This window comes from Symphodus melops (genome assembly GCF_947650265.1).
Source record: "Symphodus melops genome assembly, chromosome: 16".
Lineage (NCBI taxonomy): Eukaryota > Metazoa > Chordata > Actinopteri > Labriformes > Labridae > Symphodus > Symphodus melops.
In genome coordinates this window covers 19005354-19019853 of record NC_136706.1, presented here as the reverse complement: position 1 = coordinate 19019853, position 14500 = coordinate 19005354, and the positions used below count along the sequence as shown (strand labels likewise).

Sequence of the window (14500 nt, the reverse complement as noted above, 5' to 3'; positions counted from 1 at the left end):
GCCATGTAGTATAGTGAACATTTCACTATTCCGCTCAATTTAACATGCTTAACGTATTCAGTGCCAGGGAAAGCTTTTGCCAGTTCAGGAATGCATGAGCAGACACATTACAGGCGAGCAGACACATTTAATCTGCACATTTAAAATAAACATGACATCTTTACATTAGCCTCTTATAAAAATAGACTTTATAATTAAGCAGGAACAGAAGTAAGGTGTTGATTTGATATTTGTAAAGGCATTGAGTGTTCTACCTCTCTTCTATGGCCGTCTGACAAATAAAAAATGTATGTAATGCTGAGTAATCCCATATAACCAACCTCATCACCACAGGCTCCTGGACATTACAGCTTTTATGCTTTTGGATCAAACATTTTCAGGCGTTTCGACATTCTGAATCAGAAATAACCAAACAAAAACAAAATGCATGTATGACTACAAGATGCAATTTAATAGAGCAATTACATGAACATTTTTTTTATTAAATATATGAAAATATATCAAAAATGAACACTTTTCATTCAAAAATGCCTTTTGTTTTATAATCAGGTCTGGACTCTTTTAAGGGTTTGTAATGTTGTCAGAAACATCCATGTGCTTATTTTCAAGTTGTCACAAATTATGCAAATAATAATATAATAAAATAATCTTTCAGTCTCTTAATGCTACTCAGTCTGTGGCAATCATTTCCCCTCATGTTGTATCAGATATATGTGATCATAATCTTTTAACATGTAAACACTTTATTGTCGCTGAGACGGTGAGCTCCATCATGGCTAAAAAAAATAAAACAGAAAAAGTCTTCTCTCCTCTTTTTTAAAGATGAGTTTAGAAGATATTTCCACATTCTATCAATGGACATCATTAAGGATACTTGTTTTTGTTACTGGTTGCGGCCAGACTCTGTTTTTAGCAGAAAAAATATCTGTCTTTATTGTACCCACCATCACACTGCTAGCCTCAATGCTAAATCTGGATTTTTAACTCAGATGCATTTTCTTTTGCCAGTTTCCAAGATATTTTTTTTTTCAGTAGTAAGCGTGGTTTACGATTTCCTGCTAAATGGATGTACAGTGGATCTGTTTGTACAATTTATGAACAGATGACAGTGAGAAGGAAGAGGCTGCTGCAGCATCAACACTATTCAAACTGTCCTAAAAAAAAAAAAAAGTGATCTGAGTCACCTATGGGAATGAAAAATTAGATTTGGGTCAGCTTTTCCTGCAGTGCAGAACAAACACCGAGCTGTGGAAGTGTCATCCACCTGGGGGAGGGGTTACTGCCCCATCTCCAAACAGCCTGTTTGAGCACACATTTTCTGAAACGAGGAGAAGGAAAAAGATGAAGAGGATAGATTTCTCTCATAATTGGGGGGCTTGTAGACAAACTAGGGGTATACATTAGTGTCTGAAAACAATGGTAAAGTGTATTTTGCCTAATATGTAACCTTTAAACTAGGGCCCTACCGTAAGAGCTTTTTGGGCCTGATACCAACATCGATGTTGGGGAGGGAAAGAAATCCAAAAACCGATACATGGATATATGGCTCTGTTAGATCCATGTTTGATTGTAGAGATAAATACTGATAAACACATTTCTTGCGTTGATCCCTCTAATGCACTTATCCAACACTTGTGAAAAAAGATAATCAGTATAACACGGACAAGATGGTCACTTAACTGAGCATGTACGCGTGTCATCTCTTGACACTCTGTAGAGTGATCATGCTTGTTGTAATCTCTAATAGCGCACTCTGCTGGTGAAAGATTGAACACATTGAAACTCAAATGAAATGCTTTTTGACCCGTGAATAAATCCAGTAATATAGGCGCATATCTGCTAAAATTAGCCGATAGTGATTGGATGAGCTAATATTGGCTGATATTATTGGCTGGCCAATGAATCGGTCGCGCTCCACTTTAAAGGTACCAACTAAAAGTCATGTCAGTTCTAGTCCTACTATGACAACATATTGTGAAAAAATAAACCTGAAGATAATGGTGACGTGGTCCTTGAAGTTGTCATTGCACATTTCCTTGGCTGGGAATTCATTGTCAGTCGGCTGTTAAGTAACCTGAGCTATCGATCTAAAACCAAAACACACAAACCACCAGATCGCAGGACTGAGAGATGAAGCATTTTGACTGAACTCAAACTAGAGCCAGGCGATTTAAATGAAGCAAACATCAGACTGTGTCACAGTATTTGATCACATACTGCAGAGCTTGGATTTTCTTGTCTCGTTTGCATTACAACAATGGAGTCGTTGAGTTCTAGCTCAGCTTGCTCCAATTTTAGCACTGTTGGCACCAACTCTCAGATTTCTGAGCTGAATCGTCACACCTAGTTTCATGAATCTCATAGAAGCACTTGCATATATAAATCTGTGATGTAATATTACCTATAAAACAAAGAATTATAAAAGGAAGGTAAGGCTTTCAAAAGAGCTCTCGGTCCCATCTGACAACTAACCAGGTGTCGTCTCATCCTTGAATTCTTTATGTGAGGGATACAAATGAATCTTGGACTCTCCCCTCTGACACTGATGATTAATGCCAGCCCTGACCTGACGTCTTCCCTGCTGATCTCTCCTCCTGTAGTTCAGTGAGGTCAGAAGTCCAAAGTGTCGCGCTGGTGCTCCAGCCGCGGGCTGTTCTCGCTGTAAAACTGACTGTACCAGCGCCTGTGCTTCTGGATGGCTGAGTCCTCCTTCACGAGGAGAGGCTTGGAGATGTACTTCTTATTGTTCCAGATCATCACGTCTCGCTCAAACTGCACACAAAAGAGATCAGGAGGAGGTCACTGGATGGCAAATTATGATTTCAAAAGACAAAAACCAACATTGAGTAAATGTGGTTTGAAAATCAATGATCATAAAGCTTTGTTTAAATCTCAGAATTTATAGCAAACATGTTTTTGGTTCTTTTTGCTGAGTAAACAAACAAAGAGAAAGGCTTTCATTTAAATATAACAAATATAACCTAAAAGAACAATCTGTACTTTAAACTGTCTTGTTGCATTACATCATTAAAATGGATGAGCCGGGATCTCTAGTGCCATTGATTAAATGTCACCGCACAGTTAGTCCATCCACTGCTGAGATTTGGCATTTTAGTCCAATCTCAACCGTCACCTTTAAAAGTGAGTTTCCTCTGGTGGCTCTTGGTGTTATTACCACATGGAGAAACAAAATGCCAAAGCAATTGAAAACAATTCGAGAAAATGAACAATGCTGAGTGAAAGGTATCTTAAAAAAAGAGCCAGATATTCAACATTCCTTTAATGAATGTTTCTACAAACACAAAGGAAAGCAACAGCGCACTGTACAATGACATTCTTACACATTGCATCCACAGTGTTGTATTATTGTTGGTCCTGTGTATGGTTCCACATTGTGTTACAGTTTGTAAGTGAAGCAAGCACAGCATGTAAACAACAAGAATGAGCTTCAAATATTGAGGTGGCTGTGGCTCAGGTGGAGTTGGTCGTCCCTTAACTGCAAGGTTAGGGTTCGATCCCCAGCTCCTGCAGTCACATGTCCAATTTGTTCTCGGGCAGGACGCTTAACCCCAAGTTGCTCCTGCTGCTTTGTCAGCGGTGTGTAAATGTGTATGAATTTTACTTCTGATGGTCACCTCAGTGTGCGATTGTGTTGGTGTAAAAGCCCTTTGAGTAGTCAGAAGACTAGAAAAACTGGAACACACACACACACATCGCCGTCTTCCCCCATTACTCACTCTGATGGCGGATCACATGCTAAAGACTTCGCCTACCATTCCTCCTCAGTGCATAACGTGTTACAGATAAGGTGAATAAGAGCATAAATTGACAATACTGAATGTGCAGATTGAAATTTTGCAACAACCTTCAGCTTTGCATCACAACAGATTATTTTACTTACTTTTTTTCTATAACTTTGTTAGTTTAAGATTATTTCAATAATGTAAAGTTTGAGTGAGGCTGCCTGATTTTACAAAGCATTTAACAAAACAGCATTCTTGCTAGCTGCAATAATGTTTGTATCAATCGAGGGTACGGGAAAAGAAATTGTTTCCATGTTCATAAAATAAGATGAAGGCAGCAACACCTTCAATTTCTCGTCCAACTAGCTCTTGGTTATTCTGTGTTTAGCAATACATTTTCACTTTTTTTGTGAAATCATTAACAGTTTTTTTTCCCCCACTTCAACACTCAGATAATTATCAGGTTTCATGAGGACTATTTGCACCCTCTCTGTGACTGGGTGCTGTTACTTCTGGTGTCTATGAACAAGCCGGACTGAACTGCGGCAGAGTGGGAGTCAAATACACACGATGATATCCTCACATTCGAGCGTTTCTGAACTACAAACACATTGGTGATAAATACAAGTAGTATTTATATTCTTCATGCACTTCAGCTACTTTGTTATTTTTTATGTACATTCACCAAATACATGGGTGATTCAAAACTGGGAGTAAAAAAAGGATGGAAAGTTGTAGGAAGTTGCAAAACAGGTGATAATTTGTGGAAATATTACCATGTTGAAGCCACTTACTGATATGTGAGTAATTGAAACATTATGAAAGTAAAAAGAATGATTCAACCTTTTAATACCACAGAATGAGAATGAATCCTCTTTCACACATGCTGCACTAACCTTCATGTTTAATAGCAAACAACCAAATCTTCTCACTCCAACTTTTAGTGTGTCATTGACTTTTGAACTCAGACGTCTCAGCATGAAATGACAACCACGTACAAGTTAGCAACAAGTCCAACAGCAACATGGAGTGTGTTTATGGGGTGCCGCTGGCCTAGAGGTTAGTGTGCATGTAAGGAGGCTATAGTTCTCTAAGTGGGTGGACTGGGTTTAAAACTGACCTGTGGTTCCTTTCCTACATCTCATCCCTCTCTCTCTCTCTCTCTCTCTCTCTCTCTCTCTCTCTCTCTCTCTCTCCCTGACTTCTGACTCTTCTCGCTGTCCTATCTTAAAATTAGGGCACAAAAGCTGAAAAATAGCGATAACGACACACTGATAGTCTTAGGTGAAAGTAACATGACAACACGTCCAGAGATAGAACTTTCACAATACTATTGAGTGATGGATTTACTACACTAAAACAAGACTAAGTTGCAGATAAACACTGCAGCGTTAAGTACAGCTTAAACTTTAATGTTGAGGCCTGTATAGCAGCCATGCTGGATATTAGCTTCAGCTGCTGAGTTTCCAACGAGTTTCAAAGCTTTAAATTCCGACTTTTGGGGACGTTTGTTATGGCGTGATCAGACTGGCAACTCAGAGTTTCTGACTTGCGAGACCAAATGAAACGTACAATTTATCTGACTTCTTTCTGGAAGCCCATAGTAAAGAGTCCACATAGTCTAGTAAGTGAATGAAGGAGCAGACACTGATGTGAAAGGCAATATCAGAAACGAGCAGAGTCCTGACTATGTTGAAATTGTCTAGAAATGTTCACAAGTTCATTTTGTGAAAACAGACACAATCATGAAGGACGTTTGTCTTTTACAGTGATAATAGAAGCTAAGTTTGCCTTACCTGAGTACACTCCGCTCGGAGGATGAACTTGGGCACTACGGCTGGGATGTTGGACTGGTAGAAGATGATGTGAGAGACACACTGCAGCAGAGGCTCCACTGGAGTTACACAGTGCAGGATGACACCCCGACCCAGGAAATTGTGCTCAAACTGCAGAAACACCACTCCTGGACCCACCTGAAACAGAACATAATGTATCATCAGTGTGAGTTAAAGACTTATATAGCATGCTTGATTTACTATTGATAAGTTATACAGTTACATGAAATGAGGGTTGTTCTTTAAACAAATGATTCTGTGGTATTTATTCATCAAATAGAAATTGAAATGGTTTGAGAAATGTGTTCATGTGACTAGGATTTGTTTGTGATGTATTTACATTAATGGTGATAGGTGATGTCTTTATATTTGAACTTCATTGGAACCGATAGGGTTATGAAATATGTAAGAAAGAGGTTATCTAAAAACTGCATTTATACTTAAAGTTTGACTCTACCTGTCTGGCCACAACATTCACATCCAGGAGAGAGCAGTGGCGTCCAAACACAGTGATGGCGTGTTTCAACAGCATCTTTGAACAATGCTTGTTGGGCTCTGACTCTGGTTCCCATTGTGCCTTCAATAACACAAACACCACAACACACACCCACATGCAAACACAATGATGACGGAGTATTCATCTATCCACCAACATAAATATGTGCAGCACCATTTTACACCCTGTTTCCACTTATGTAGCCTATGTGTATGGAGGCAAGTCATTCATTCCTGTGGTGGACACCAGACCTTTAACTAAAGTACCATTAAATATCATAGTAACATATCTTAGCTCTCAGAAGTATTTTTAAGATAAGTATGTTTTTAAAAGTTAAAGATTCCCAAAACAATCGGAATATGTTGCATTTGTTGTATTCACTGTGTGATTATTGATAGTAAACTTAAATTTCCGTACCTTCCAGTCATGCTGTAAAAATTCCCAGGTTTTGTTTTTGGTGTAACGCAGATCTACTCCGCTGACCAAACCTGGCGTATGCAGGTAATTAAGATGAGCGATGTCTGCCGCATTTTCAGGAATTTCCTAAATAGAAAAGAGAGCACCACCATGAGTGTGCTTAATGCACAGTGAAAAAATCATCGACTGTGCCTGCAAGAGTTCAACGCTGAATTTATGTAAAATAAACTGAAATAGACTGTTTCTTGGTGTGTTTACTGAAACACACCCACACATACTGTAAATAAACTACAACTACTAAACATTTTTGCACACACCTGTATGTGAGAATTGATGAAATGTTCAGTTCTCCCCCGATACACCCAGTTGCCCTGTATGATTTCCTGCAGCTCGGGGACGGTCCATTGAGGCTCGACTCCGTCACAGTGAAACCAAACCAGGATCTGTCTGTTGACCTCACAGCTGGGCCAGCTGCGCACTTTGGCAATCTCCGGCACTAAAGTTTATACAACATAAATCAAAATCATCACAGTCACATTAAATAGCCAACACTTTACTTTCACACTCAACTAACCCATTGTTAATGTGTTACAACACATCACCGACTTTCCATTGTCTATTCACAATTGGACAACAAATGGTGCTGCTCATTAACTTTACGTTTATGGACATCTTAAAGCTGCTGTGTGGTACTTCTGGGTTGATTGGCAATTTTGCTCTGTGGACAAAGCTGGACAATTCTTCTAATTATTGATCATGTACTGTACATGTGTATGTGGTGTTTTCTTGTAAAAAAAACAAAAAAAACATCCTTTATTTTAAAAGTCTAAGGTGTATCTCAATCTTTGGCATTGAAAAATGTTATAACTTCTGCGTCATCAGGGCGCTGCCGCTGACAGAGGCATGTGATTAAGCTATGAAGAAAAAAATCAGTCTTCTCTCTAATTGTCTCATTTGAATTTGTAGGTCACAGAGACATCTGTATTTATTTTAGTCCTTTACTTCCAGCAAAAAAAAAACACTCCTCACAGCAGCTTTAAGCTAAACTTATGCTTGAGCACTATAGTAACTGAATTTTGATGTTTATCTGAGTATATTAGTGACCCCCAGAGGATGAACAATTTCAATTTAGGTCAGCTCACTCGATTGCCATTCTCAACATCAATGTTGACATTGAACACACAGGTATGTCATGATGTTAACTAAATATGTACAGATGTTTTATAGTTATTCTTGCCATGCAGGGTATGATTGTAAATATCTTTGCTGGAAACCTTTCTGCAAGAATCATTGTTGGCCTGATGTTTTCATTGATACTGAAAAAAGAATGAAGCCTAGCATCTTTTGCGAGGGGCACTTGAAATATTCTTTATCTGGAGCATCTGCAAACAAAAGGGAATGAGAGTAGAGTCTTCAAATGTGCACGCTGATAGACAGGTATTGTCAAAGAGCGATTTCAATTACAGTATATTTTTGGCTCAAAAAAGTTTCCATAGCTATTCCATAGACAGTGCAAAGAACTTCTTACCTTTTTCTGCATAGGGGATCTTTACACACTTTCCATTGTTCCCATCAAACTGCCATCCATGAAAGGGGCACTCTATGCAGTTTCCCATCACTCGTCCTCCCACGGCCAGGTTTGCACCCAGGTGAGGACAGTAGGCATCTAACACATAGGCCTTTCCATCCTGGCCCCGAAACACTGCCACCTGCTGCCCTATGTTGATCAGTTACAGAGGGGACAAAAAAGATTATATCATTTAAATAACATCAACTAGAACAAAAATGGTTAATGATTTTCATCAGAAGTTTGCCTTTAAGTATCTTTGAACTTATTTTGTGAGTTTCGATGGCAGAAAAAGAGAAAATAAATTTGAAAACCGGTTCATTCTAAGGAAGCCCAAACAGGCAAGGGAGAGAAAAAAACAGCAACTTAGAAATGTGTTTTAAAAATAAATAAAAATGCTTTTTTTTTCTTTTTTTAAAAAAATAAAACAAAAAACTTTTTTTTTTCATTGAATTGAATACATTTGTTAGGATGTTAGGATGCACTTTTGTGGACAAAGTTGACATTACAATACATCATTGCATCCCCCTGCCAACATTTTTGATAGGATCAACAAAAAAAAGAACTAGGAAGAAATATCTTACAAAAAAGTTCACCAGCTTCTTAATATTTTTTACCTGTTTTCAACAGAAAATGAGTGAGTTAGGGAAGTTATTTTCTTACATCTAAAACTGGTTGGGGTTAAAGTTCCAAAGATGAAAAAAGGATCCCACCCTCAAAATCTCAAAAAGTCACAAGAGAATACAATAAGTTTATTCACCAAATATTTTTTTTCTTTGCCTTCCATAGTGCCTACTATGCTGTCTTCTTTATGAGAACCAATTGAGGGCACAACAATCTTCAATTATCATATCCTACAGTGGCTTTAACCAAAAATTGCATTTGATGCAGTGCAGACTGACACCACATTTAGACCTCCACCTATAAACTACATAGGCTTGTCTTTTGGCTGACCTGCACTACTCAGATTGCTCCAAGATTAGCACAGGCTGGGCAAACGTGGCAAAGAGTAACCGCAGAGCCAGCTCTGGCCCTGCCTAGTCAGAGTACCCTGTAGTAAAGTTCTGAGAAACCCGCTGAACGAGGAGTGACACAGCACTGTGCTGCTGACCCGAGACTGTCGTTGAGCAGAAATGATTGGCAGCGCAAAGTTGCAAGAACAGCACAGGGGGAAAGACACACTGAGCAGAATTTAATATCTATAGATGAGTGCAGAGATGAGCAGGCCTTTACAGCAGGATGCAGAATCTGAAGGAGGCCAAGTTTTAAAATTGGTTGAGCAGGATTTAGGACAGCAATCTCTTCGGTGCTGCAGGAATAATTTGATTTTTAGAATAATTTTGATAATTTGAATAATTTAAAGGACAGAAAGGGATGTGCAAAATATATTCTGTCATTGCAAACCCTATATGTTAATCATCATAGACAGAAAGGCCAACTTTTGCAAAAAGAAAGAAAGTGATTAGATTTATGCTATCCAATATATATATATATATATATTCTAAAAGTAAAGATCTGTGGCAACGGGTCTCAGGACTTTTTTTTTAAGGACTCATGCACGTCTTGTTTTTTTTGTCTGTCTGTGTCTTGGAGAAAGACTACCTCAAATTATTTTTCAAGACTATTTAAGACAGATCCACAACATTATACCTGCGATTGGATGCATGCCGTCCTACTTCAAATGCTCGGTCTTTACAGTTTGCTCAGCCTCATCGTTTCATCGCCCTCAGCAGATATCATTAGTTTCCATCTCTACCATCAGTACAACAATATATCAGCTATAATTCACATTACTTTAAGATACTGCTGTGATTGAGCTCACATTAAGATATTCAATGTAACAAAGAAAACTGTCTTTGCAAATGATGAGAAGTGATCAGAACTTAGAGCTCTGAAAAAAAGGTAACAAATGGATCTTTCGCTGTTTAATCAGATAATTACAGGTTATTTTTATAGATGTGATAAGTCCATAAACTAGTTAGTTGATAAATGAAAAGTTATTTCCCAAGTTATGGATATTATCCATCAATCCAAATCTAATGCACAGATTTCCTGCACTAGATGTCACCTTGACATCTTCGTATCAATTTAATGTAGATCTTTTCAATAACTGAAAGATTAAATGACTCATAATTGAGAAGAAAATAGATTGGATAATTTGATTTCATTGTTTAAGTTATGCTGAAAAACTCTACAGGAGCAAGTGTCTCTTCTTACTGGTGTGCATTTTCCCAGGTTGAACACTTTTCATATTCTGTTTGTTTATTTCTGGCAGGTGATGTGACAGAAATATGAAAGCACCTGACACTCTTTGAAACCTTTTTGAAATTCAACTCAAAGAAACTCAGTGAAGAGATCAAACAGACCGAAGCAAATCAACACGGGAATTCATCGAAAAGTGTGTTTGAGTTAGGTGTGCCAATGGAAAGATACCAAAATGAAATCAAATATTATATTAAAATATAAACCGTGTAACAGAGCTGCAACAAAACTGAGCAGAACAGAGACACAGCTGTGAATTACTAAAAGCTTCAAAGCTGTTAATGATGAGTTTTCATACCATTGATCAGGGTGTTTCAAGCATTCAAGAAACTCCTGAATATTTCCTTCATTTTCTGGATAAACTTTGATTTTGCACTTTCACTTTTTTGATGTGAAAGTGCAAAATAATGCAGTTCTTTGAGTGACCACTTCAGGCCTGCTTGTGGAGCACTGAAAGTGTTATGCATATCCATTCAAAAGGTTCAAGGTTCTTTATTTGTCAATTCCATATTCCAATAATTCCAATTCCAATTCCAATATGTCAGACATACAGTGAAATCGAAATTACGTTTCCCCCCTCCCCACGGTGCAATGTCGATAAGAAAAAGGTAAATAAAATAAAACAAGGTAAAAAAGAGGTAAAAAAGATAAATAATATTTATATATTTTTATATATATTTAATAAAAATGCCCATTGGTATTGGTGATGAGTGATTGTCCTTATAGTAACCCATCATGACTATTTTAAGACTTAACACCCTACATAAACTATTTGAATGATCTATTTTGATTTAGATGAACAGACAGCTGAACTCTCAGACGAGGACTCCTCGTTGCGTCATCATTTTTCTTTAAAGTGAAACAGTGAAAAGACTCAAAACAAGAACTAAGCAGATATGACATTTGGCTTCCTTTTTAAAAAAAAATCCCCTGTTGAAAGATGAATCAGTTTTCAGCAAATTCATTGATCTTAAAAATAGTACTTACTTACCGCAACTATTATGTAATAATTCTGCATATCTTCGTCATTCCAGTGTCCGCCAACATGACACCTTTAATTCACACAAGCATTTTAAGCCTGACCTGAAACAATAAAGCTTTGTCCAAAGACAGTGTTGCTAAGCACCATAATCCCTATACTATAGGCCAGTTGTTTTTTAAAAGTTAATACCGTATCAAATCTTCGTAATATGAACGTGTATCTCTCATCATGGCAACCATATTGCTTAACAACCTGAAAAAGGCCAACAGAGACAGGTAGACCAGGAAGTATCAGGATAACAGAAGATCTGATTCAAATCATTGCAAGCTTTTCAATTACTTAAGAGGTGCATGCTGAATAACAAATAAAAGGCTTCTTTAAGTATTTATTTGACATTTTAAAAGGACTTCATTTATCTTCTGTGCATCTGGAAACAACCTGATTATGTTATGTTGAACCTTCCTGAATTGCTGATTTGAGTGACATTTTACCTTAATGTTAGGTTATGAATCCTGCATCACGAGAAACATGTTATAAGAACTCAGGATGGTGATTCACTATCCTCACCTGTGACAAAGCTCAGGTTTACAGAATTGCAGTGTCAGCAACTTTTTCGACACCTTCCCAAACTATTTGAGACAAAGGTGTTGAGAAAAATATTGTCCTTTATGTCTACCATTTTTCATGTGCCCCTCTCATTAAACACTGACTCCTCCTTGGCCCCCCTGACAAGGTTTTTCTAGAACTGGTGTCCTACACCAATTTTACTTTAATGCATCACAAACTTTGTTACGGCTAAAGAAATCGTCAAAGACTGTGGAAACAGGTGATTTTGTTCAGTTATAGTTACTTATTTTGAGCAGTGGAATGCTTACATGTTAATATATCATACCTACAACAGTGACGTTTTTGACTTGGCCCCTCTCCAGCAGGTGAGAGTCCAGCACTCGGAACCAGCCGTTCGGATAAACCGGAGGCAGGTCTCCAACTTTCCTCCTGCGGCGGACCTCGTTTGCAGCTCGGGCTCTGGAGCGACCGTCCTCGGCGATGTACCCCACATCATCCGGCTTTTTCAGCAGCTCCAGGGGGTAGAATAGAAGTTTGTAGAGCCAGCCTAAGGCGAAGAGGGAAACTCCGGCGACGATGCAGATCGCTGCCCTGGTTAGAAAACATGTTTCGCTCCATCTTCTCATCGGGGACTGGATATCTGCTCGGTCCATCAGCTCTTCGCCTCCTCGGAGGAAGAAAAGCGATGCACCTGCACCCAGGGCGATAAGAGCAGCTGCCTTCCCACTGCAAATGTTCTGTATGTCCATCTTCCCTCTTACTGAGACTTTCTTCAGCCCCCGTCCAGGCTTTAGGTCACTGGAGCATCGGACACCTCTAATATGTTGTGTCATCCGGAAGTTGCACATCATTGACAAGGGAGTCAAGGATCCGAGATGCGCCACACCCTCGGCCGGAGCACGAGTTTTATTTGCAACAGCCTGTGCCAAACTCCCACACCTAGATCATTGTTAGCAGCCATTGCTTTTATGCAATCTTTTAAAACAAGTCTTCTATCCCATGCAAATGAGCTGGCATTTTAAAGAAAAAGCTTCACATAAGCTGCAAGATAATTATTTTATTATCAGTAGTCTATTAGCCTTTTAGGTATTTCTATGACACCAAATGCAGCTAGCACCAACTGCTTCAAGCCTACAATTATTTTTATTAAATTTGAGCAAGCAAAGGCAGTGTTTCCCAAATCAACATAAATTGAACATATGAACACAAAAACATAATGTTAGTCGTTTTCATTGATGAAATTCTATCAGAATATGCTTTCACACTTATTCTTACCAAAAGACATTTGTACAAATTCCCCTGTAATTTTTTTTTAACATGATTTGATTTAATATGTGCAAATTTAATCTTGGCAACCTCAGAGCTGACCGAGGTTCACGCCCCCCGTGAAATCTGCGCCCCTGCTAGCAGGGGGGCCAGGACCGTAGGTTGGAAACCACCACCCAAGAGGGTTCTGGTTTCATGCCCCCAAGAGGATCCTTGTTCTATTTATGGCAGCAATATGCAGGATTTCTGAACTCTTTAAGACAGCAGATTGCTTGAATATCTGTGCATCAATTTTTCAAAAAGCAAGGCAGCTGCACAGGAAAATAAAAACACCCTCAAGAGCACCCATCTTGTTTGTATTTACTTACAGCTGCCTTATTTAAGTCTTAGGAGGCATCAGACTTAAAAGAGTGATATAAGATGAGGTGAATTTAACTAAGATGTTCCGTCATGTCACATTCATTGTCTGTGTGATTTGACAAATTGTCTTTGTCATGTGTCTTGTCCCATTTATTTACATTTTAAACAGTCTTGAGGTTGGACTGTTTTGGACAAATGCATGGCACTCAAAAATAGAAAGAGGGTTCAAATCAAGGTGGCGAAAGTAAAAATGTGCACTGAAAAATGTAAAAACTCCTGGGCAAATACTGAAGTTAGAATAATCATTCACGATGATCTGACAAGCATCTTCCATGTTTTCTTGGCTGTTTTGGTGATGAATCCCCTTGTAATATTCCAAGTGAAATGTCTGGAGGAAAGAGACAACATGCAGATAAGACCAAGGCTGAATTAAAACCCATGGCTGCCACGGCAAGGATTACACCCTCTGTACATGGGGCGTCAGTCATAATGGTTTGTCCAGCTGATCAAATATTTGTTAGGTTGCATAGAGAGTGCTAGAGCTGCTAACAAGCACATACCCAAGCATCTGTGGAAGTAGATGTATTGAAAATTCATGGTCAAGAGTTTTTCCTGTATAATTGGACAGTGAACCAACAGAAGGATCCCATTAAAAAAAACTGCAGTTTGCACAGAGAAATTAGAGGTGATGGACCTCCTTTTTGAATGGTTTGGGGGAGCCCAATATTTTGATGAAGCGAATAGTCAGGCAGAAATATATTAGAATGGAATTAAACGTGACAATGAAATAATAAGTCAAAAGAACGAAAGCTTAAAAGGAAAAACAATTAAATGATGACCGCCCTTTTGTGGAAGTGATGAAATTCTGTCAAAGGTTAAAAAAAAAAAGAGTCACATTTTGTAACAATTAAAGTGAAAAAATCATGCAATGTGGAAAAAGGAAGCAGGTAGAAGCAGTGATGTCAAGGATATAATATATATGGTCACCTTTATCAAAGTTAAAGC

The 14500-nt window shown here is 38.4% G+C and overlaps 1 protein-coding gene across 1 annotated transcript; it reads right to left on the bottom strand.

Moving 5' to 3' along the window:
* On the bottom strand, positions 1-12618 carry LOC306836614 (cholesterol 7-desaturase nvd; the record flags this gene model as incomplete). Its single annotated transcript, XM_079363790.1, has 7 exons — positions 1-2772; positions 5540-5716; positions 6036-6155; positions 6492-6617; positions 6809-6987; positions 8020-8208; positions 12195-12618. The coding sequence occupies 7 exons, from the start codon at positions 12616-12618 to the stop codon at positions 2611-2613; spliced, it is 1377 nt and encodes a 458-aa protein (XP_079219916.1). The 3' UTR covers positions 1-2610.
* Between the last annotated feature and the right edge of the window lie 1882 nt (positions 12619-14500).